The 25,284-nt window shown below is 40.7% G+C and overlaps 1 protein-coding gene across 1 annotated transcript in view; it reads left to right on the top strand.

Annotated features, from left to right (window-relative positions):
- The window catches only part of Sel1l2 (SEL1L2 adaptor subunit of ERAD E3 ligase), a 76,425-nt gene that overhangs the window by 14,910 nt on the left and 36,231 nt on the right, over nt 1-25,284 (top strand). The window contains exons 3-9 of the mRNA XM_045157039.1: nt 667-720; nt 3,518-3,577; nt 3,667-3,748; nt 5,054-5,208; nt 6,221-6,277; nt 15,458-15,526; nt 16,438-16,515. Of these exons, the coding sequence (XP_045012974.1) occupies nt 667-720; nt 3,518-3,577; nt 3,667-3,748; nt 5,054-5,208; nt 6,221-6,277; nt 15,458-15,526; nt 16,438-16,515 (555 nt within the window). The remainder of the gene's footprint in view (nt 1-666; nt 721-3,517; nt 3,578-3,666; nt 3,749-5,053; nt 5,209-6,220; nt 6,278-15,457; nt 15,527-16,437; nt 16,516-25,284) is intronic.

Raw genomic sequence — 25,284 nt, 5'->3', positions numbered from 1 at the left:
TTATGCATAACTAAACTATATTCTAAATTAAGCAGAATCAAGAATTGCCAGAAGTTGCAAGAAAAAAATAAATCTAATATTGGCTAGAGATGTCCTTAAAAAGAGCCAGTGTAGCCATTTTAAATATGCATTATGAGGTTAAAAGAGGAGCAGGACTGTAGGCGCCATCCATCTTTAATGGCAGTGTTCGCAGTTTATTTCTTTTCTAGGGGAGCTTTTAAAGATAAAGAAGAAGGTATTTGAATACTTGCAGAATCATAGAAGATCAGTGTATGTGTTGTGTAAATGACATGTTATGCTTCTAAACCATGTGCTATGACTACTGTGCTTTTGAGAAAAACAAACCCTCTAGAGCCAAATCCCTTATTTAAAAAGCAGCACAATACTGTGTCCTTGAAAGTGTAATGCAATTACTAATTTTCTAAGGTGCTTGTGACTGAATTAGTGCGCCTTAGTGTCTCTTGACATATTTGACATTTGACAAAGTCTCACATGATGTTCATACAAAATCTCATAGCTTTAGGAAAAGCACTTTGTTATGGTATAAGAAATAACTCAACAATACAAATTATTAAGAAGAATGTGAAATGTAAAAAATCAGCATAGATAAGAAAAATTGTGAGGCAAATTGATTTATTCAGCTTTGTGTTTTCTTTTGCCCTTTAGGCACTAGGATTCTTATCTTCTTATGGAATAGGAATGGAATATGACCAAGCCAAGGTAAAGTTAATGCTCCTTTTTTTCTGAAACAAAACTGATTTCTTTAAAGGGGCCATTGAGTAGAATTGACTTTTTTTTTTAAGGTAGGCTCTCTCACTCTAGCCCAGGGTTGACCTAGAACTCACTCTGTAGCTCCAGGCTGGCCTCAAACACAGTGATGCTACTACCTCAACCCCAAAGTGCTAAGATTAAAAGCATATGTCACCATGTCTGGCTTGATCTATTCGTCTGTATTGAAAACTTCCATAACTATAGACAATAAACCATGAAAATTCCCTTCCCCTTACTTTCACCTTCACAATGCCACTCTTCATCAAATACTCTCCCCTTCTCAATCAGTCCCTCTTTTATTTTGATGTCATCATCTTTTACTCCTATTATAATGGTCATGTGTAGGTAGTTCCAGGCACTGTGAGGTCATGGGATATCCATGCCATTTTGTGTCTGGAAGAATTTATTAGAAGGAGTCCTATCCTTCCTTTGGCTCTTATATTCTTCCCATCATCTCTTTCACAATGGACCCTGAGCCTTGGAAGGTATGATAGAGATGTTTCAGTGCTGAGCACTCCTCTGTCACTTCTTCTCAGCACTATGATGCCTTTTGAGTCATCCCAGAGGTCGCCACCATCTGAAAAGAGAAGATTCTCTAACCAAAAGTGAGAGTAGCATTAATCTATGGGTATGAACATTAAGAGAAGTACTTACCTGGGCAGTTTGGTGAGCATAATATATGCATTTAGTCAGACATCAGCAGATGTTACACCACTAGGGATCATGACCTCCTCGTCATAGGTTTTCAGTACCAGGCATGCATTCCCTCCCATGGAGCAGGCCTTCAGTCCAATTAGAGAGTGGTTTGCTTTCCCCATAACAGACATGCCACTATTGCACCTGTTGGCTCATTTGGCCTGGCTGGCCAAACTTAAGGCTTGCAGTGTCCACTGTTGTATATCTCCTCTTCTCTCTCTCCCATGGAGCTGCATGCAGCATAGCTTTTATGAGCTTTATGTCAGCTGGTCTACAGGGAAGAGGTTTTTAGCTCAGCTCCAGTAAGATTTCTCAGTGACCTTGCAGCCCAAGTATATGGAGTCTTCAACATTTATAACTAGGATCTACATATGAGAGAAAACATGTAGCATTTGGCTTTCTGGGCCTGGGTTACCTCACTATTATCTTTTCCAGGTCTGTCCTTTTCCGGGCAAGTTTCATAATTTCATTTTTCTTTCTTTACCACTAATAGAACCCCATTGTATAAATGTGCCACATCTTCATTACACACTCATCGGTTGAGAGACATATAGTCTGTTTCCATTTCCTAGCTATTGTGAATAGAGCACCAATAAACATGGTTGAACAAGTATCTCTAAGGTAGTGAGAACAGTCCTTAGGATATATGCCTAGGAGTGGTATAGCTGGGTCATATGGTAATTCTATTTTTAGCTGTCTCAGGAACCTCCACACTGATTTCCACAATGGCTGGACTAGATTGCATTCCCACCAACAGTGTAGAAGAGTTCCTCTTTTTTCTCATCCTTGTCAGCATTTATTGACATTTGATTTCTTGATGATGGGCATTCTGTCAGGAGTGAGATGGAATCTCAATTTTAATTTGCATTTCCCTGATGGCTAAGGCTGTAGAACATTTGGAATTTATTCTTATTGAGGCTCAGCCTACTGTGGTAGTTAAAAGTGCCTCTCAACAGCCAGGCATGGTGGAACAAATCTTTGATCCCAGCACTCAGGAGGCAGAGGTAGGAGGTTCGCTGTGAGTTCGAGGCCAGCCTGAGACTACATAGTGAATTCCAGGTCAGCCTGAGCTAGAGTAAGACCCTACCTTGAAAAACTAAACAGACAAACAAAAAAAGCACCTTTAACAGAGAAACTCATTGATTTCTGCCACAAGTTTCTTAGAGTCTTCTATTTCAGGATCCATATTAAAGGTAGTTAATACCTACTTTATGTAGATTTTATGATGATGCCTTTATCATATATCACATAACCTCATAATTCCCCCAAAATGACAGCCATATTAACAGAATAGGCTGAAATTTGGAATTTATTGTGGAGTAGCTCGAAGTTCATTACTGGGGTAGGGATAAAAAAAAAAAAAAAAAACAGTGCTGGGCTGGAGAGATGGCTTAGCGGTTAAGTGTTTGCCTGTGAAGCCTAAGGACCCCGGTTCAAGGCTCGGTTCCCCAGGTCCCACGTTAGCCAGATGCACAAGGGGGCGCACGCGTCTGGAGTTCGTTTGCAGAGGCTGGAAGCCCTGGCGCGCCCATTCTCCCTCTCTCCCTCTATCTGTCTTTCTCTCTGTGTCTGTCGCTCTCAAATAAATAAATTTTTAAAAAAATTTAAAAAAAAAAACAAAAAACAGTGCTTACAAGGGTGAAGGAAATCAACTCAGAGAAAAATCAACTCCTACCAAATCAGAGATCCAGAGATCCAGAGGCCCCTAATACCTCATCACTGAAGCAGACCAAAAATGAACCCAACATGGCTCAGGGAAATTTTGCAGAAGAGGGGTTGGAAATAATGTCAGAGCCACATATTTGGTCATGATTTGCAGAGACATTTATCCTCCCCATAACTGTGGGCTAACTCCACAATGCACGACCCATATACCTCAACAAGAGGGGCCGAGGGAGAGGATAGGACATGGAAGAGCCTAACAATGGTACCAAATTGACTATATTTTCTGAGTACAAAACTAGTTAATAATAAAATAAAATAAAAAGTAGTGCTTAAATTGAACTCCAAATTTACAAAACCAGTATGATTTTGTCCTCTTATACCATAGGCACTGGTATATTACACATTTGGAAGTGCTGGAGGAAGCATGGTGTCCCAGATGATTTTGGTTTGTAAATTAAATATTCTTGGGCCAAAAATATGTGTATTATAACTATAATCTTATCTAAATATTAAGAATATATGCTTATATTTTAGGGGTACAAATATTTGTCAGGAATCAATGTCATACAGAATTGTGAAGTTGCCCTAAATCATTACAAGAAAGTGGCAGATTATAGTGAGTAATTCTTTCTTTCTCTCCCTCTTTTTAACATAAATGGACTTGAGGATCAGGGTATAGTTCAATGGTATAGCACTTGCCTAGTATGCACAAAACCCTGGCTGCAGTCCCCCAACACTAGAAATAAAAGACTTGCCAAGCAATTTAAAAAAAAGTCAACACCAGTTGGCAAATATTTATAAAAATATTAAATGATATGCTCATAACATGTGCCATATTATAATATTTAAAAAACAATGTAGGTTTTGCTTCCTGGGTCGTTCACAAAACTTCTAAATGATTGCTCATCTTTGAATTTTCCTAAGACTTACCTCCAAACATTTGTTTCTCTTGTTTTTGTAACGTGCAGTTCCTAACCTGAGAATGTAAATGGAGCACCATAACTATGAGGCAGTTCCACATAGACTAGTGTTTAAAATGTTAGATGGCTTGTTAAAATTCCTAGTGAAATGAATGCAGGTCACTCCACGTGGGGACAGTTCAAGCAGTCATTCTTCTATCGCCCTGCCCTTGGTTACTCTGTGCTCCTAGAAGCATGTTCAGGTTGCTCACCCCATCACTGACACAGATTAGTTGACAGTTTTAAATAAAAGTCTTCTAAGAGGTTGAAGAAAGTCCATTTGGTTAATTTCTGCATTCAGAATTACATCTACACCTGTATCTTCACAACTGAGCATAGAAAGAATAAGGGTTTTGAATGTAAGATGCTCTGTATAATAAGGTATGTTCAATCATGCTTATCTTTGTTATATTTTCAGAGACTGTAAGAACTAACTAAGGAGTAGTTAGTGTGCTTACACTGTAGTGACTGTCTCAGGAAAGGTGAGCATACAGGGCAAGGAGCCTCTTGGCCAAGGTTTTCAGAGAAATCTGATGTATGTTGATAACATTTGAATGGTGCTGGGCGTGGTGGCACATGCCTTTAATTCCAGCACTCAGGAGGCAGAGGTAGAAGGATGACCATGAATTCAAGGCCACCCTGAGACTACATAGTAAATTCTAGGTCCCCTTGGCTAGAGCAAGACTCTTCCTCGAAAAACATATATATATATATATGTATATATATATATATATATATTACACACACACATATGTATGAATGGCTTTCAAAGAAGCAGACCTTTTTTGCACATTTTTCAGAACCAATTAAACAAAACTCAGAAATTTTCTGTTTCCCATGAATCACCCTATTAGTAGACCAGAGTTCTGACCAACATATATACCTGACAGTGTTTCCACTAAGTTGACTGTTAACACTTATCTGTGTGTTCTAGCTGTTTTCTGACTTGTTTCTATTCACAGTTGCTGATAAATTGGAAAAAAGTGAAGGTGTTCCAGTGGAAAAAGTGAGACTAACTGAGAGACCTGAAAATCTGAGTTCTAACACTGAGATTCTGGATTGGGACATCTACCAATACTATAAGTTTCTGGCAGAAAGAGGAGATGTTCAGATACAAGTAATGTATACAGAAGAAATTGAATTCTCAGAACATGTAAATTATAAAAGGCCCCATTCTCTGACTGCTAGAAGTATTAGCAATGTCCACCCCCCCCCCCTTGGATGGGAACAGAAAGAGACATCTTCTCCTCTTGACCCTACTTTGCTCCCTGACACTTGCGATTCCTTTGGTCTACTGGAGAGCTAGTTGCCATAGTAGTAACAAGATTTTTTTTTTTTTCCTTTTTCCCTGAAAGAATTACTATTTAAAAACTTGGGTTTGGCTGGGTGTGGTGGCGCATGCCTTAAATCCCAGCACTCAGGAGGCAGAGTGAGTTAGGTGGATTGCTCTGAGTTCAAGACCACCCTGAGACTACATATTGAATTCCAGGTCAGCTTGGGCTAGAGAGCATGACTCTACCTCGACAAACCATAAAAAAAAAAAAAAAAAAGAACACGTAGGTTTGGGCCTGGGGAGATGACTTGGTCGTTAAAGGTATTTGTCCTCAAAGCCTACCAGCCCCAGTTCCACTCCCCAGTACCCACGTAAAGACAGATACACAAAATGGTGCATGCATCTGGAATTTGCAATGGCTGGAGGCCCTGATATGCCCATTCTCGTTCCCTACTTGCAAATAAATAAAAAAATTTTAAGCTTAGGTTTAAGTATGGAAAACTAGCACCTGCAATATTGGTTTTAATATTGATAACTCCTGTAAGAATTCAGAAGTATTTTGTGTTTCAGAATGAGACAGACTTGTGTAAACTTAACTATGGACTAAGGCCCATAGGTCCATGTGCCCCGTTGTTGCTATACACTGGCCAGCTTCCTGACACTGAGGAAGACATATGCCCCACAGCAACCAGGTGCCTAATTAAAAGACACTGTCTGGAATGTTTCCCTTTTTCAAAACATGCCAATTGTATGGAAGTGAATCAACATTTTACAGTAAAATCACCAAGTAATGTTTTCTTTTCTTTACTGAAATTAATATTGCTGCTAAAATCATTTTCAAAAACCTTGTTCCTAGGTATCTCTTGGACAATTACATCTAATTGGGAGGAAAGGCCTAGACCAGGATTACTATGTAAGTCAGTCTCCAAATTCAGAGGTATGGGGAAGTGAGGGAGGCTGGAGGGACAGTGTAAAAAGGAAGCGGGACAGGCAGAAAAGTTGCTAGGGAAAGCTCACAGCTGCTGCTGTCCTCAGAGCTGCTTCCTGGCTTCTGAGGAAAAATGAAATTCACCGGAAAGCACTTTTCTACCTGCCTTCAAACACAAAGGGACAGTGACTTCTGAGGAGCAGCTGGAGCTAAGGATCCCCATGCTCCACAGGACTAGCCTCTTCTCCCACCTACTCCATCAGGCTGGAATTGTGTTAAGAGACTGACCCAAATGCAGGCCTCCAACATCCTCCTGCCTCAAAGGCCAGCTGCACAAAGTCCAGGGGGAAGTCTCTGCTTACGCAGCTCAACTTGGCCAGAAGAGAGGACAGACTGCACTTTACTACAATTTTAAGTACACCAAGCATCTCTAGCATTTTTTTTTTTTTTTTTTTGGTTTTTCGAGGTAGGGTCTCACTCTGGTCCAGGCTGACCTGGAATTAACTCTGCAGTCTCAGGGTGGCCTTGAACTCACGGCGATCCTCCTACCTCTGCCTCCCGAGTGCTGGGATTAAAGGCGTGCGCCACCACGCCCGGCCCATCTCTAGCATTTTTGTTCAACTCTGCTGATTGTGGTGGTGCATGCCAGTAGGAAACTGCTGAAGAATTTTTGTAAAACTCCTTTTTATCATTTTGTTTAGCCTTGCCCTATCATGGTAAGGTTAGAGGATTAACTAACCATTCAAATGTATAGTGGAGGAAAAAGAGAAAATGAACTTGAGCTACATGGATCCTCTTATGAAAATGCCAGCATCATGGGAGAAGTTCTTGTTTACATTCTCATTGTGGTTTCAAGACCCCAAGCACCACAGACCTGGGGAGGTGAGGGTGATTCTTTTTACAAGATGCTTTTGCAGCGCTGGTCATTTTACAAGCGCCTTATACTCAATGTCTCAAAGAAAAGCAGCTGTTTCACATGATCCTACTGACAAATGTGATGGAAGTTACTACTTCCTAAGGTAGTCACATTAAAAAGCTCATGATTGATGATGGAAAGATAATTTAGTAGTTAAGGCGCTTGCCTGCAAAGCCTAAGGACTCAGGTTTGATTTCCCAGTACGCATGGAAAGCTAGATGCACAAAGTGGCACATGCATCTGGAGTTCATTTGCAGCAGCTGGAGCTAGAGGCCCTGGTGTGCCCATTCTTTCTCACCATATAAAGATAGATAGATAGATAGATAGATAGATAGATAGATAGATAGATAGATAGATAGATAGGGAGAGATCTCTCTCTCTCTCTCTTTCTCCATATATATATATATATGTATATGTATATATATATATATATATATATATATGTATGTATGTACCTCCCCTCGCTGTCTCTCTTCTAAAATACATAAATAATTTTTTTTAAGTTAGTATGGGCTTGAGAAAAGGCTTAGCAGTTAAGGCACTTGCCTGCAAAGCCAAAGGACCCAGGTCCGATTCCCCCGGACCCATGTAAGCCAGATGCACAAGGGGGCACATGTGTCTAAAGTTCATTTGCAGTGGCTGAAGGCCCTGGCATGCCCATTCTCTCTCTTTCTCCTTTCTCTCTCTGTCTCTTTCTCTCTCAAATAAATAAAAAAAAAACATTTAAAATAAACACTATTATTTTTAAAAGTTAGTTATCAACTTCATATTTGTATTCTATGAATGTCTTTGGTGCTATATTTTCTTCCTTACATGAGGTACAGTAAACATCAGGTAATTTTATAACATGTGATAAAATAAACAGTGACTTAAATAACACACATATCCCAAGATAGTTTAAGAGAAAGTTTTCAGAGGTTTTAAAAATATTTTATTTATTTATTGGAAAAGGAAAGAGAGAGAGAGAGGAAGAGGCAGAGAAATTGGGTGCACCAGGGCCTACAGTCCCTGGAAATGAACTCCAGATGCATGTGCCACCTTGTGCATGTTGGCTTACATAGGTACTAGGGAACTGAACTTAGGTCCTTAGGCAAGTGCCTTAACCAGCAAGCCATTTTTCCAACCCGAGATTTTTTTTTTAAGCCTTTTTAATTATAAGCAACATTTTAGTTTGTTTTATGAGAGGGTCTGAATTCATAAGATCACTCCCATGTCAGATTTAAGCCTATAATAAAATTGTCGTGTTAGCATAGGATGTATAACTGCAAATGTTTTCTACTTTCTCTTAAACATGAACTTTTTTTTTTTTTTTTTTTTTTTTGGTTTTTCGAGGTAGGGTCTCACTCTAGCTCAGGCTGACCTGGAATTCACTATGTCACTATGTAGTCTCAGGGTAACCATAAACTCATGGTGATCCTCCTACCTCTACCTCCCAAGTGCTGGGATTAAAGGTGGGCACCACCATGCCCGGCAAACATTAACTTTGATTGGCATGAAGGTTGATGCACCAGTCTTTCTTACAGAACAACAAAATCCCACAAAATTATATACTTCCAGTCAGCCCCAGGCAACATGAACAGGAGAGGGAAGCTGGAACCATCTCAGGAGAAGTGCAAGGCCCTGGTGGTTCTGAGGGATTCGGGGGCTACAGCTGATGCATCCGGACAGCTGGGCATTGCCAGGACACCAGCCAGGCTCTGCAGCAGCCCACTCACAGAGGCGCTTCAGTGTGTTTTACAAATGAGGTGTGAGGTTGCAGAGATAAAGTAAATCACTTCAAGGCTTACAGCTGGAACGTAGGTTTGTTTAAGAAGCAGACTTTGAATTCAAGCCCTCAACAACATTAAAATCAGTACTATTTCCATTAAATTTCATTTCTTTTTGGACAGCCCCCAAAGACACAGCCTCTAGAATCTGTTTTGAAAGCAGGAAGAAGGAAGAAGCTAATGATTTTTCAGGTCCCTTAATCTCTTTATTTTTTTTTTAATTTGTTGTTTCTTATTTATTTATTTATTTATTTATTTGAGAGCTACAGACACAGAGAGAAAGAGGGAGAGCTGAGAGAGTGAGAATGGGCGCGCCAGGGCTTCCAGCCACTGCAAACGAACTCCAGATGCGTGCGTCCCCTTGTGCATCTTGCTAACGTGGGTCCTGGAGAATCTAGTCTTGAACCGGGGTCCTTAGGCTGCACAGGCAAGCTTAACCACTAAGCCATCTCTCCAGCCCATAATCTCTTTAGTTTTTATTTATTTATCTGTAAGCAGAGAGAGAGAGAGAGAATGAGAATGAGTGTGCCAGTGCCTCCAGCCACTGCAAACAAATTCCAGATGCATGAGCTACTTTGTGTATCTGGCTTTACGTGGGTACTAGGGAATTGAACCCTGGGTTGTTAGGCTTTGCAGGTAAGTGTCTTAACCGCTGAGCCATCTCTCCAGCCCCATCTCTAACTTTCTAATCATAGGTTGGACCTCAGGTTTCTCAACCAGACATCCCAGGGAGGTGAGTTTAATTCCAGAATGTTCTCACTGCTCAGGCATTCTCTCTGACAAACTCAGGCTGGTCTTTTCTGTTCCTCAGGCTAATGAGCCTGAACATAAATGGAGACACAGTTAGTTATCCAAAGGGGAGAGTGAAGAATCAAGCATAAATATGACATCACAGAAGCTGATCCTTTAGCCTTCACTGTGTCTGCATCTCACCCTTCTCATCCCTCACAGCCCAATTCTCATCATCTCACCTCCTCAGATAGACTTTTTTTTTTTTTTTTTTTTTGGTTTTTTTGAGGTAGGGTCTCATTCTGGTCCAAGCTGACCTGGAATTAACTCTGTCATCTCAGGGTGGCCTTGAACTTATGGCAATCCTCCTACCTCTGCCTCCCGAGTGCTGGGATTAAAGGTGTGCGCCACCACGCCCGGCTCAGATAGACTTTTTTTTATCCACCCCATTTTCTCCAGGAATGTTACCTGCTTACTTAAAACATAATCCCTTGTTACTAATGTCAGCCTTCCTTGTGGACAAAAGTAAAAATGCCACCTTCTATGAGCTTCATCCTTGTTATAGTTGTCAGGGTTATGTTTCCTCTCTCTTCTGCTATGAGAGGGGAGTGAGGTCTACCACTTTAGCCTTTGACTCTGCTCAAGGCCTGGCCTGGGTGAATTTTATTTGTCAGAAAATGAACACCACTGGAGTTTATGAGCATTGGGGAATCTTGAAGCTGAAATGTCTGGAATAATCTAAGTATCCATTGGATAGAGAAAGTTATAGCAAGATATGATTTGCCAAATTAGAGAACATCAATATTTTTTTTTAATTTTTATTAACATTTTCCATGATTATAAAATATATCCCATGGTAATTCCCTCCCTCCCCACCTCCACACTTTCCCATTTGAAATTCCATTCTCCATCATATTACCCCCCCATTACAATCATTGTAATTACATATATACAATATCAACCTATTAAGTATCCTCCTCCCTTCCTTTCTCTACCCTTTATGTCTCCTTTTTAACTTACTGGCCTCTGCTACTAAGTAACATCAATATTTTTTAAAAGGTGTCTTTTATGAATATTTCTCCCATCCAAGTACTAGTCAGGCCTGGCCCTGCTTAGCTTTCAAGGGCTGATGAGACTGGGCGCACTCAGTCTGGCATTGCCTTGGACTCTGGTGAGTATCTTTGTAAGTCAGAGTGAAGCCTGCACCCCTGTGTGTCCAAGTGTCTCCAGGCTTGGTTCTCCTCCTCTGTGTTCTCAGGGCACCCTGCCCTGTCACTACTCACTGATTTAATCGTCTTCCTTGTTTTGGATTTTCAAGGTAGTGTCTCACTCTAGCCCAGGCTGTCCTGGTATTTGCTCTGTAGTCTCAGGGTGGCCTCGAACTCAACAGCAATCCTCCTACCTCTGCCTCCTGAGTGATGGGATTAAAGGCTTTTGTCACCACACCTGGCTTTTAATCATCTTCTTATTTTGTCTTCCTGAATGTTAAAGCCTCTGGATTTAGCCTTGTATCTACCATATGCTAAGCACTCAGAAAATACTTTAAGAATGAATGAATGAATGAATGAATATTTATGAATCTCTAAAACAAGAGAGCTGGACTTTAACCTTTATGGGACTTTATAGCTCAAGTATTAAGGTTCTAATAAATCATTTTCAAAGTCTAATCTAATGATTTAGCTCTTGATTACTTTGCAATGGAGAGTTCTGGAGAGAAAAAAAAAAATACTTATTTCTGGAGAAAGAGAATTCAAAGTTTCTTTTGTTTGTTCATTTTGTTTTCAAGCAGGGTTTTGCTCCAGACCAGGCTGACCTGGGATTCACTATGTAGTTTCAGGGTGGTCTTGAACTCCTGGCCATCTTCTTAGCTCTGCCTCCCAAGTGCTGCGATTAAAGGTAAACACCATCATGACTGACCCAATTTCAAAGTTTTAAAAAGAAATAACCTACTTAAAAGCAAATAAGCTGGACATGGTGGTGCACATCCTTAACCCTATCCTCAGAAGGAAAAGCAGAGGTAGGAGGATTGCCATGAGTTTGAGGCCACCCTGAGATTACATAGGGTATTCCAGGTCAGCCTAAACTAGAGTGAGAGATACCCTACCTGGAAAACCAAAACCAAAACAAACAAACAAACAAAAAATCCAATAAAAGTCTTGTAGTTTCCCAGACCTTCAATAACATGGTCCTGTAAAGTACAAAAAAAAAAATGGTTAGACATTACTCCACTGTCCTGGTTTACAGAACTTCAACTCTCACTTGCTTCTTCTTAAATTTACCTATTCCAGTGCTATTGCTTCAATTACATAAAAATGTACCAAGAGCCAGATGTGGTGGTGCACAGCTTTAATCCCAGCACTTGGGAGGCTGAGACAGGAGGATCCTCATGAGTTTGAGGCCAGCCTGTAGCTACAGAGTGAGTAACAGATCAGCCTGGGCTAGAGGGCTAACCTACCTCGAACAAACAAAATATATCAAAAACCATGCGAACATGCCCTGCAAAAAGCAGTAGGTTCCAGTACCAGTGAGAGCCTGGCTCACAGTGAGAGGGGCAGAAGAGCGATGGAGCAGGTTGCAAAATACTCTGCTCCAGCCATTGCAAGTGAGCTCCCTGGACCACCACAACAGGTGAGAACATGGGGTGCCACAAGGACACAGATATGTGCACACCACACACACACACACACACACACACAGATAAAACAACTTTCAATGGAAATTTAAATTATAATATGCCATTGGCAGTAAGAAATGGCCTAATTAAAATGGGAAGGAGATGTATGTCTTAAAATCAGCAAAGATACAATGATAGGTGCTAAATAAATAAAGGACAGGTGAATAATTGATCTAACATTCTTTTTATTTTCTTTTGAGAAAAAGTTTCCTGGATGACTTTGAACTTCTGATCCTCTTACCTCCCTCTCCTGAGTGTTTGGATCACAGGTTGTGCTACCACATTTGGTTTTTGTAGTGCTAGGGATCAGGCCCAGGGTTTGTGCATGTTAGGTAAGCACTCCAAACCCAGGCCCACCTTAAGTTCTTTGAGAGCAAGAACTCAGGTTGGCATATGAATATATCCATCAAAGTGGTTTCCATGGTACATTCACATGGTATTTTTAGCATATATATATATATATATATATATATATATATATATATATATATATATATATATGTATGTATGTATATTCCAGGTAGGGTAGCCCTCTAGCCCAGGCTGATCTGTTACTCACTCTGTAGCTACAGACTGGCCTCAAACTCATGAGAATCCTCCTGTCTCAGCCTCCCAAGTACTGGGGTTAAAGGTGTGCACCACCACATCTGGCTCTTGATACATTTTTATATAATTGAAGCAATAGCATTGGAATAGATAAATTTACAAAGAAACAACTGAGAGTTGAAGTTCTGTAAACCAAGAGAGTGGAGTAATGTCTATCCATTGTTGTTGTGGTGGTGGTTGTTGTTCTTTATGGGATCATGTTATTCAAGGTCTTTTCTTTACTTTTTAGTAGATTATTTTTTTATCTTTCCCCAGAAGCAAGTTTTTATTTTTTTTTCCAGAACACTCCATTGCAAAATAATCAAGAGCTAAATCATTAGATTAGACTTTGAAAATGATTTATTAGAACCTTAATACTTGAGCTATAAAGTCCCATAAAGGTTAAAGTTTAGCTCTCTTGTTTTAGAGATTCATAAATATTCATTCATTCATTCATTCTTAAAGTATTTTCTGAGTGCTTAGCATATGGTAGATACAAGGCTAAATCCAGAGGCTTTAACATTCAGGAAGACAAAATAAGAAGATGATTAAAAGCCAGGCGTGGTGACAAAAGCCTTTAATCCCATCACTCAAGAGGCAGAGGTAGGAGGACTGCTGTGAGTTCGAGGCCACCCTGAGACTACAGAGCAAATTCCAAGTCAGCCTGGGCTAGAGTGAGACACTACCTTGAAAATCCAAAAAAAAAGAAGACGATTAAACCAGTGAGTGAATGCCATGGTAGGAACAGGACAGGGTGCCCTGAGAACACAGAGTGCACCCAGTCTCATCAGCCCTTGAAAGCTAAGCAGGGCCAGGCCTGGCTAATACTTGGATGGGAGAAATATCTGTAAAAGACACCTTTTAAAAAATATTGATGTTCTCTAATTTGGCAAATCATATCTTGCTATAACTTTCTCTACCAAGTAGGTACTTAAAAACATTTCAGCTTCAAGATTCGCCAATGCTCATAAACTCCAATGGTGTTTATTTTCTGACATATAAAATTCAATCCCAGGCCAGGCCCTGAGCAGAGTCAAAGGCTAAAGTGGTGGACCTCACTCTCATCTCACAGCAGAGAGGAGAGGAAAGACAACACTGACAACTGTAACAAGGATGAAACTCATCAAAGGTGGCATTTTTACTTTTGTCCACAAGGAAGGCTGACTTTAATAGCAAGGGATTATGTTTCAAGTAAGCAGGTAACATTTTTAGAGAAGATTTTCATGTAAAAAAATTGTCCACATTTCTTCCCTAAACATTCTCCTCTTTTAGGAAAAGATCATTGTACATTGATATAATCAAGACCTTTGTTCAATTTTTATTGACATATTTATTTATTTTGATTTTTTAAGGTAGGGCTTCACTCTAGCCCAGGCTGACCTGGAATTCACTATGTAGTCTCAGGATGGCCTCAAACTCATTTAATGGCATGAACCACCACACTTGGATTTTATTTCATTTATTTTTTAATATTATTTATAAGGAGAGGAAGAGAGAGTGGAAGAGAGAGGGAGAAAATGGGCATATCAGGGCCTCTTGATACTGCAACCAAACTCCAGGTGCATGTATCACTTTGTGCATCTGGTATACAAGAATACTGGGAAATTGAACCAAAGCCTGCAGGTTTTACAAGCAAGCACCTTTACGTACTGAGCCATCTCTCCAGCTGCCAAGACATTTTCAAAGAACAGAGAGGATGTTCTAATAAGACACTTTAGAAAGTTGTCTTTAACTTCATTCCTGGGATCGATCACTTTTATCACTCCATGTGGTTTCTCAAAGATGTACTAGAAAAACAGGAGGAAGCCTACAGAATGTAGCAGCAAGGAATAAGGAGCCCTTTCCCCATGTAGTCTACATTGTTGGATAAGATGGTAGAACCTAGAGAAACTGGATGCTTTCCCAGCTCCCTCAATTTGATTTAGAAGAAATTGTCTGAAATCTTACCTCTGCAGAAAGACAGCTCTCAGCAGGCAGCCAGGTGTGTCTGGTTTTACTCTGCTTTGAAAACGTGAGGGTTCTGCCAACTACAGTAGAAGCTGTCTTATAAAATAAGTACATGGTCTTACATAGAAGCCTACTTTTCCAAATAATGGACTATTTAGCTCTATGGCTGGGATTCATCTCTTCCTACAAAGTCACATGCCTATCAGGCTTTTCCAAATGTGAGAAGAAAACAAGTCTTTCACATTCTAAAATTATATGTGATATATCTATCCTATGCATATATATGTATATATATATATATATATATGTATATATGTGTATATATATACATACATATATATATATATATATATATATATATATATATATATATATATATTCCTACTCTTCAGGTTTATGGTTGAAGTAGCACTTGGATTAGTGCCTTGAACAAAGTACTTACTTCATAGGCATTTTTAAATGCATATTGAATGAATCAAGTTTGGTTCAAAGATTTACTTGTAAGATTTACTTGTGACTGGCAATAACACTGTTCCTTTTCTCTCCAGAAAGCACTGTACTACTTTCTAAAGGCAGCAAAGGCTGGGAGTACGAATGCCATGGCATTTATAGGAAAGGTACATGCTTAAAGTTGATCAATACTTTTAATTTTTTTAAAAAAAAATCTAAGAAATGGGTGGAAGATGTAGTGGCAGAATGCTTACTTAGAATGCATGAGGCCCTAGATTCAATCCCTGGCATTGCAAAAAATTACAAACACACAAACACAAAAAATCCTAAGCATGAATGGTGCAGTTAACTGACGCCAGGGCAGGCTATGACCAGGACTGCAGATCTCTTGATGGCAGCCAGCCAGCAGGTAGTGCTCTTAAAGTGGCAGGTTGGAAAGAAGCCCCATAGAATATTAGCCTTTATCTAATGTACCTGGCTCATCACAGAGGAGCCTATGCTCTCCCTCCAAATTCAACAAGCAATAGGAAGTGCTCTCTAGGTGCACTGGAAGCTGGGACAGGCCTCAGCCCACTCAGGGGCCTCTTTCCTGCACCCCTGCAATGAAAGCGAGCTCTGCCCCAAAGTCAAGATCAGTCCTAATGTTCCCTCTGATGGGATGTTCTCTCTCCTTTCGAGACCACTCCCTCTCCTTCCCAGTGCTGCCCTTGGCTTCTAGCAGCCAAGTTATATGAGTAACCATGGGGATGAGTATCCTGCTTCCAGAAATGCTACTACATACGTGGTTTAAATGCAAGCAATTTAGATGAAAAAACATAAATAGGACCCATGTCCTTTTTTGGAGGCATTATTGCTCCAGAGTATATGTCTTTAAATTATATTATTAGTTTTGCTTTCTTATTTGGGATAAGATTCAAATAAGTTTAAATTGACAATTTTAAAACCAACAATTCAGTAGTATGTGCTACTTTCACAAAGCTGTGCAACCATTGTTGTTAGTGAGTTGAAAAATATTTGCTTCACTCTCAAATTCGTTTGCCTTTTACATCCTTCTTTAATCCCCCCCCCCCCCCGCCAGATGTATTTAGAAGGGAATGCTGCGGCACCGCAAAATAATGCCACTGCCTTCAAATACTTCTCCATGGCAGCCAGCAAGGTATGCCCTCAACCCACTGCTGTAAGCACATAAAAATAATTGGCTTCTACTGCACACAGACTGGTGCCCAAGTGTTGACTTCAAAGTCTCAGGCCTGCATAATAGGCCCGAGAGGACTTTTCTGTCCTGAAGAAATACAATATCATAGAAAATGAAATGTTGGGTTGGGGTATGGGGAGACCAGGGGCTTGTCTTCTTGGTGAATGAAAAGATCAGTGAATTGTGCTGCCCTTCAGTGGGGTGCAGGAGGGCAGCGGGAGGCCAGACTGAAGCCCACCGAGCTTCTTTCTCCCCTGTGCAGTAGATGAAACCATCTAGCTGAGGAACAGGAAATAAAGGTGGAGGACACTAAGTGTCTGGAGTAAGTTTATAACAAAGACAGCTGAAATGTCCAGTTCTCTCCAGTCGCATCTTGCCCAAAGGCAGTCCTGGCAGAAAGATGTCAAAGAAGTGGCCGGGACAAAGTGGTTAAGAGAATGATTCTGAGGAAAGAATCAGCCTTGCTACTTCCTACTTGTGTGACCATGGATGAACAATCTACCTGTCCTCATGTTCTCTATCAGTAAATGGGAAGTGTTAGCGTCTCAGAGCTCCCTACTCATCTCCCTCTCTCCATTGCCACCTGGAAAAATTCAACGGGAGATATAGCAACCTGGCTCCTTCCCTGAGCCCTAAGCCCAACCTCTACAAGGCCCTCTTCCATTGGGCAAGTCACCATATCCCAAAGGTATGGGCATAAAAAAGATGGCAAAGTAAATTTGTTTGATGATGTTGCTGCCAGGACTAAAGATATGTTCATGCCTCAGGTTACCAAACACATTGCTCATAACAATTGCTGGGTATCATCAGCTGTCACCTCTTGAAGTCTGGACCTAGTTAAGCACAGTGTACTTAGAACCAAAGCCATGACAGAGTGGATCGTAGCTATGAGGGAAACAGTTGTCCCTGAATGACCCATGTCTGCATCCATGCATTCCATCAACCATGAGTCAAACAAACAAAACACCACTGTATTATTCTCCAAACAATACAATCTAACAACTAGTTACATAGTCTTTATGTTATTTGATTATGTCAATGACAGATGACTTAAAATATAGAGAGGAGAACAGGAGAAATGGCTTAGCAGTTAAGGTGCTTGCCTGTGAAGCCTAAAGACCCAGGTTCAATTCCCTAGTACCCACATAAGTTAGATGCACAATATAGTTCATATATCTGTAGTTCATTTGCAGTGGCTAAAGGCCCTGAAGCACCCATCCTCTCTCTATATTTCTGCCTCTCTCTCTCTCACACACACAAACACATACACATATATATTCATGAGTGTGTATAGATCATACACAAACACTATACCATGTATGGAACCTGAGCATCTGAAGATGTTAGTGTCTTTGGGAATCCTAGAACCCATCCCCCATAGGAACTGAGACATCAAGATGACATGTCTTCTATGTCAAATGCTCTTCCTTTGTTCTAGGTTCAGTGAGGCTGGTATCTGCCAGCTCAGACTTAGTAATTATCCAAAGTCCTTTTAATACGCATGGAATGTCCTCACCACAACACCTATCAGCTGAATCTTGGCCAATGGCCCTGATAAACTTTCCTGCCCCACACAGTAGGGGCATTTCCTTGGCTCACAATTCCACTTACATATAGCTGGCAGTGAAGATGCTTTGGAATCAGGAATATGTTCAACTGTTCTCCATTTCTAGAAGGCCTGTCCACTGCCTTGGGAGCTCCAAAGCTGATGCTCTTGTGTTGCAAATTACTGAGAAGGCGAGTGCTCCCTCCTCTCCCTTGTAATTTATATGAAATCGTTGCTCAGCATGACCATCATCTGGAGTAGCATTCCATTAGATGGAGCAGAGAGAACAGACTGGAAAGGTGATAGCTGAGGCCAGTCTTTATAATCTGGCATACATGCTGCTTAGTCAGCTCAAAGGAATAATGCCAAGAAAAAACTCAACATGTAAATTAACTCAGTTCCCCAACTGCTCAAGGCTTTGTAACTAGCAGTAACCTGGGCTAGTTGTGTTCTCGACATTAGCTTTCCTTCCTTATGCAGGAAGGTTCAAAACTGTTTAAAGTAACTCTGACTAGCTCTAGGTTTGCATAGCCTTCTTGGTCATTGGTCTGCTGATATTTCTCCTGATGTCAAAATCTCTGGACAATTTGATTTCCCATGTATACTCTTGTTTTGCTACCAAAAATAATATTGTTTTTTAAATTTGCTTTAAAGGCATATCAGTAGCAAGACACAAAGAGTTTATAAACATTTTATAATAAACTATACATTATAAACATTTAAGTTAAAAAAACATTATAAACATTTAAGTTAAAAAATTTAGGGGGCTGGAGAGATGGCTTAGCGGTTAAGCGCTTGCCTGTGAAGCCTAAGGACCCCGGTTCAAGGCTCGGTTCCCCAGGTCCCACGTTAGCCAGATGCACTAGGGGGCGCACGCGTCTGGAGTTCATTTGCAGAGGTTGGAAGCCCTGGCCCATTCTCTCTCTTTCCCTCTATCTGTCTTTCTCTCTGCGTCTGTCGCTCTCAAATAAAAAAAAGGGGGGGGGGATTTAGGGTTGGAATTGCTTAGTGGTTAAGGCACTTGACTACAAAGCCTAAGGATCCAGGTTTGATTCCCCACTACCCATGTAAGCCAGATGCACAAGGTGGTACATGCATCTGGAATTCGTTTGCAGTGGCTGGAGGCTCTGGTGCACCCATTCTCTGTCTCTCTATCTATCTAATCCCCCTTACATAAATAAATAAAAATATTTTTTAAATTTTTGTTTATTTTTATTTATTTATTTGAGAGTGAGTGAGAGAAAATGAGAGAGAGAGAATGGGTGCATCAGGGCTTCCAGCCACTGCAAATGAACTCCAGATTCATGCACCCCCTTGTGCATCTAGCTAACATGGGTCCTAGGGAATCAAGCCTCGCTCGAACTGGGGTCCTTAGGCTTCACAGGCAAACACTTAACCGCCAAGCCATCTCTCCAGCCCATAAAAATGTTTTTAAAGGTGTTTATATTAAAAAAATTATGTGACACAGAGCCCACATGAACCATGTCCTTCTGAATCTCTGCTCACAGTGAACACATCAGGCCTAATCCCATCTCCATGTGTTTATTACACCCCTCCTTTCCCATATCTACCCCCAATTCTAAGTCCTAATCACCCCCAAAGCAGTGATCAGTCCTCTTTCCCTCCACAAAGCCTCTCCACATCCATTGGCTCCTACCATTTTTCCCTCTTTTGAATTTTCCCCGTCCACACTTGCTGTCTACTGCTAGAATTCAGTAGCTTTTTACTTTCTGACTTCTTTCCGACTGTCTGATAGACATGCCTTCTCAACCTGAGGAGGTCACAGTCCTAGCCTGTAGTGGGGTGCATTAAATATTTGTCAAATAAGTGACCTTCTCCCTTGGTTCATGTCACTTAACCTCATCAAGAGCATTAAACTCTGCAGAGGAAACTGTTCTAGGAGCTTGGTCACACATACGTTTTGTTTGGCTGAGGAAGTGTCTCAAAGATATCCATAAAATTCACATCAAAACATGGACTTTTAAATTCTTTTGTGACTCAATCATAATAATTGTTTTTTAAAATTTTTTATTTTTTCATTATTTTTTATTAGTTTTCTATTCTGCAAGTACAGGCAGTTTGGTACCATCATTAGGCTCATCCGTGACCTACCCCCTCCCCGTTGGCCCCTCCTTGTTGAGGTATATGGGTCATGCATTGTGGAGTTAGCCCACAGTTATTGGTACGATAAATGTCTCTGTATATCATGACCCAACATGTGGCTCTGACATTCTTTCCGCCCCCTCTTCAGCAAAATTTCCCTGAGCCATGTTGGGTTCATTTTTGGTTTGCTTCAGTGATGAGCCTCTGGGGCTCTGGCTCTCTGATTTGGTAGGAGTTGATTTTTCTCTGTGTTGGTCTCCTTCCCCCTTGTGCTGGTATCCGGTTCATCAGGAAAACAGCACCCTTGCTTGTTTTGCCAATTTCCCTTAGTTACAGCCGGGCCCTTTTGAGGCATGATGGGGTGGCTCTCTCCTTAGGATCTTCATCTATCTGAAAAAGAGAAGCAGATTCTCCAATGGAGAGTAAGTTAGCACCAGGACAAGTGAGATAGCCCTTACTTTTTTAATAGAGAGTTTAATAGGTGTAAGCCCTCTTAGGCCTAATCTCTAGAATCTACAAAGAACTCAAAAATCTAAACAGTAAGAAGTCAAACACCCCACTCACAAAATGGGGTAAAGAGCTGAACAGGCAGTTCACAGAGGAAGAAATACAAAGGGCAAACACACACTTAAGAAAATAATTGGGTTTTAACACCTGTATAGATGTGCTCCTCTCAAATCTAGTTTCTAGATTGACATATTACCCATCTGATATGGAAGAAAATAATTTGGACCTTTGGATTCTCTATAAAACTAGCAAGAGCTTACAAGACAGGATTGCTGTTCTTTGTACAGCTGGCTGAGCAGCTGTTGCTGCCCTTAGACTGGGCAGGTACTCTCTGGTTTGCCTCAGTCTTCGCCTCTACTCTTTTCATCACCAGGCTTAATGTACTACTTACCTTACCAGCACAATGCCTGGAGATATCTGGAGATGCTCGAAGTTGGCCCCTCCTGACCTGAAGTCCTCCTAAAGAGGTACTTTGGGACTACTGCTATTGAGTTACCTGTGAGCTTTTGGCTTCCCGGGGAATCTTAGAGAAGGAAAGTATTTTGTCCTGGCTAGTCTAACCTTCTTCTCTCCCCTCTTTCCTTTCGTTCACTTTCATTCCCTTCCCTTTCTTCCACTTTTCTCAACATTGAAATGATGCAAGTTAGAAGAAAGGATAACTATATTTTGCCAAATCCATCACACAAAGTCTTATTTCTCTCAGAGCAGAGTAACTCCTATAAGTCACAGGTGTATGCAGTCAGGAGAGAAAAGAAAGGAAGCAAGGGCTGGGAAGTGTAGCTCAGTGATAGAGAATTTTTCTAGCATGTGCAATGCCCTCAGTTCAACCCCTATCACAAAAAGTTATTTTTTTAATTTATTTTTATTGACAGCTTCCATAATTATAGGCAATAGACTACAATAATTCCCCCCCACACTTTCCCCTTTGCAGCTTAACCCTCCATTATATCCCTCTCTCAATCAGTCTCTTTTATTTTGATGTCATCATCTTATCCTCTTATTATGATGGTCTTCTGTAGGTAGCATCAGGCACTGTGAGGTTGTTCTATCCAGGCCATTCTGTGTCTGGAAGAGTGACAAAAAGTTATTTAATGTGGATGAGACATTTTAAGAATTCTTATACTGTATCTCTTCATATGCACAAGCTCTACACCCAGATTCTTTTCTTTTTAATTACTTATTACTTTTTTCATATAACGGTTGTACTCTTAGATCCCCGTCTCTCCTGCCCCAATTCTGCTGAGGGTCTTCTTTGGTAGGGTTATTGGTCTTCATTGTAGAGACCAAGAGGCCTCAGTCAGTCTCTGCAAGGGTGGGGGAAATGTGGTCCCTCAGGCTTTTCCCACCCACCTTGAGGCTCCTACAGTCTTTCTGCCCCTCTTCTGCAATGTTCCTTGAGCCTTGGTGGGCAAGCGAGGATTCTGATTTCGTGTTGCTTTCTCTGCAGACACTGGATCTCTGTTTTAGGAAGATCTGAGTGACCACAGTGTCTGTTGCTATTTCCTTGAGACTGGTTTTCAGGCTAGCCATTAGGGCAATATTCATGTTACCACTTCCTCTGCAATGACTCCTGGGCCTGAGAAGATGAGGTGAAGGTGACATATGTCATGGTTGACAACCAGCTATCTCTCTCTATTTATCCCCCCAAAAGGCTATTTTTGATTTATTGATGTATTCTTGCTCTCCCCAGTATCATCCTCCATCTGTAAGGATAGAACAGATTCTCCAACTAAAAGTGAGAACACTTTTAATAAAAGGGGGAAAACTTAGTTATCACAGAAATATATTAATGTGTATATCCACTCTTCTTTTTTTCAAAATTTTATTAACAACTTCCATGATTATAAACCATATCCCGTGGTAATACCCACCTCCCCCCACTTTCCCCTTTGAAACTCCATTATCCATCATATCCCCTTCCCATATCCACTCTTCTTAAAGAGCAGTAGAAGTTTTCCCTGTAACTTATTGTTTTCCTGTTGCAGGGAATCTGGCTTGGTTCCCAGAGCCAAATATGAGTTCTCCCATACTGAGCCAGTCTCACGTCTAATCCATAAGCAGTTAGTTACCTGCATTGGCTGCGTGCCACTATTGCATAAGAGTTCTTGTTCGGCTGGTTGATTTTGTAACTGGCAGAATCTTCTGCTTATTCAATATGTTGGCAGCCATTATTTTCCAGACACTGTTATAGCACTTTATGAGGGCTAACCAGAATGGAACTGAATTCCCTCTTCAGTTCCATCATGGTCACTTGAATATCCAGATTCTTGAGACAGTGTTGGAAGTATACCTCAATCTATATGTTCTTCCTGTGCTATTGAGGAGTGCTCCAATTGAAACCACAAGAACTAACTTTGGTGTATAGAAGACAATTGGAGAACTTTTTTTTCTGGTCTTTCGAGGCAGGGTCTCACTCTAGCCCAGGCTGGCCTGGAATTCACTATGTAGTCTCAGGTGGCCTTGAACTCATGGCTATCTCCTACTTCAGTCTCCCAAGTACCGGAATTAAAGGCATGTGCTATCACACCTGGCTAAGTGGGAAGCTTAATCTTAATCAAAAATACCTAAGGCTATGGGGGACATGTATTTACATTAAAACCACCACATTCTGACCATCTTAAAATGCAAAATGTACTCAGTCCAACTTTAAAGGTCCCATGGTCTTTTTTTTTTTTCATAGTCATTACCAACTTTAACACTGTTCAAAACTCCAAAGTCTTAATCTGAGATTCAAGACTGTCTCATAACCGTGAGCCCTATAATATCAGAATGCAAGTTACACACTTCCAACACATAATGGCACAAAGTAAACATTCCCATTGCAAAAAAGGAGTCATAACAAGGATAGACTGGACTAATGCAAAGTCAATAACCAGCATGCAAACATCAAATGTCTGCAGTTCCAATACTGACATAGATAACCATTGATGAAATCTCTGGACTTCCAATATACCCCTCCAGATAGGCTGCTCACAGCCTGGGGAAACCTCCATCCTGAACTAGAAGCTGTCTATGGCAGCCATCCCACAGTCCTGGTATATCCAAAACATCCTCATGTCTACACTGCAAACCATGATTCATCTTCATAACATGGCCTTACTGGGTTTCCATTCAGGGATTTAAACATTACTTCGTATTGCCACATCTCAGCTGCTCCTGAAACAGTTGTATTTTATGACTTGCTTCCCTGCATTTTTCGTGCTACTAAAACCAGTACTAGGTGGGAGGCATAGCCAAATTTGTAAATCTAGAGGGAATAAAGCTTGACTTTGAAGAGCAAGATACTCTTTCATTAGTCTTCCACCAGGCTCCCTCCTTTCAAAAGAATTTGCATTCTTACTAGCTTGATCCTTCAATGGGTGGGTTTTCTCCCTCTGGAATCTTTTCTACTACATCTAATGGTGATAATCTCCTAATAATTGCAGCCTAAGTAACCTAAATCCAGTCTCTGTGCCTATAACTTCAAACATGCTTGAATTTTTTCCTATGATAACTGTACATCTTTCATATCTTTCTGTTCTATACTTCCATCAAGCACACCAGTCTATCACTTTTAAATTCAACTTTGTTCATATTCTCAGATTTGACAAGAATTCAGCTAGCCTTCCTGCCAGTAGCCCAGTTCCAACAAAGTTCTCTCTTTGGTCTTTGAAACTTCATAAGCGATGCCCTCATAATCCACAGTTCTCTCTCCATTTAGCATTTTCAGACTCTCACAAAAATAGGCCACGGATCTCTGCTTATAGCACTGCAAGCCTTCTCCAGTCCAAAGTACAAAATCCTTCCATATTCTTCCCACAAACCCATTCCAAAAGACCAAAACTTACATGGTCAGATTCATCACAGAAATGACCTCACTTCTTAGTTCCAATTTTTTGTTGTGGTTCCCTTTTCATTGCTGAGACAAACACTCAACCAGAAGCAGCTTATGGGAGGAAAGGGTTTATTTCAGGCTTACAGATTCCAGTGGAGGCTTCATCATAGCAGAAGAAGCTGGCTCACTTCAGCATACATCAGCATAATCCATAGCAGAGAAAACTTCCAGTATCCTAGCAACTATGAACAGCCACAGCTTGAACTGGCTCTCTACACCTAGGAGGGCTGGATTCAAGACTGTCCCCACTGACATATCTCCTCTGGCTAGGCTCTGCCTGCTGAAGACTAAGTAGGAGGCTTAATCTAAACCAAAAATACCTAAGGCTATGTAGTACATACATTTACATTTAAACCACCATACCTGGACCCCTTACACAACCACCAGAGAGCAAAATGCATGAGGTGAAATAAGTAGAAAAGAATGAGCTCTGTTTTGGAGAAGTCATTTTCAAGGCTTATTCTACATCCAGGATTGTTATGCTAAATGTCAATATATTTCAATGTGTGCTAGTTGAACAGTGGTTTCTAGTACTAAATGTGCTAAATAACTCCTTCTTATAGTATTCAGGATTGTAGTCAGAAAAAAATGGTAATTTAGGACCAAGTGGATAAGACAACATTGGTGGTTGTGGTGGCTTGAATCAGATGTTTCTCATGAACTTATGTGTTTTGTATTCCTGGTCCTCAGCTGGTAGCAA

Source organism: Jaculus jaculus, chromosome 8, assembly GCF_020740685.1.
Source record: "Jaculus jaculus isolate mJacJac1 chromosome 8, mJacJac1.mat.Y.cur, whole genome shotgun sequence".
Classification (NCBI taxonomy): Eukaryota; Metazoa; Chordata; class Mammalia; order Rodentia; family Dipodidae; genus Jaculus; species Jaculus jaculus.
This window is presented reverse-complemented; position numbering and strand designations above follow the sequence as displayed.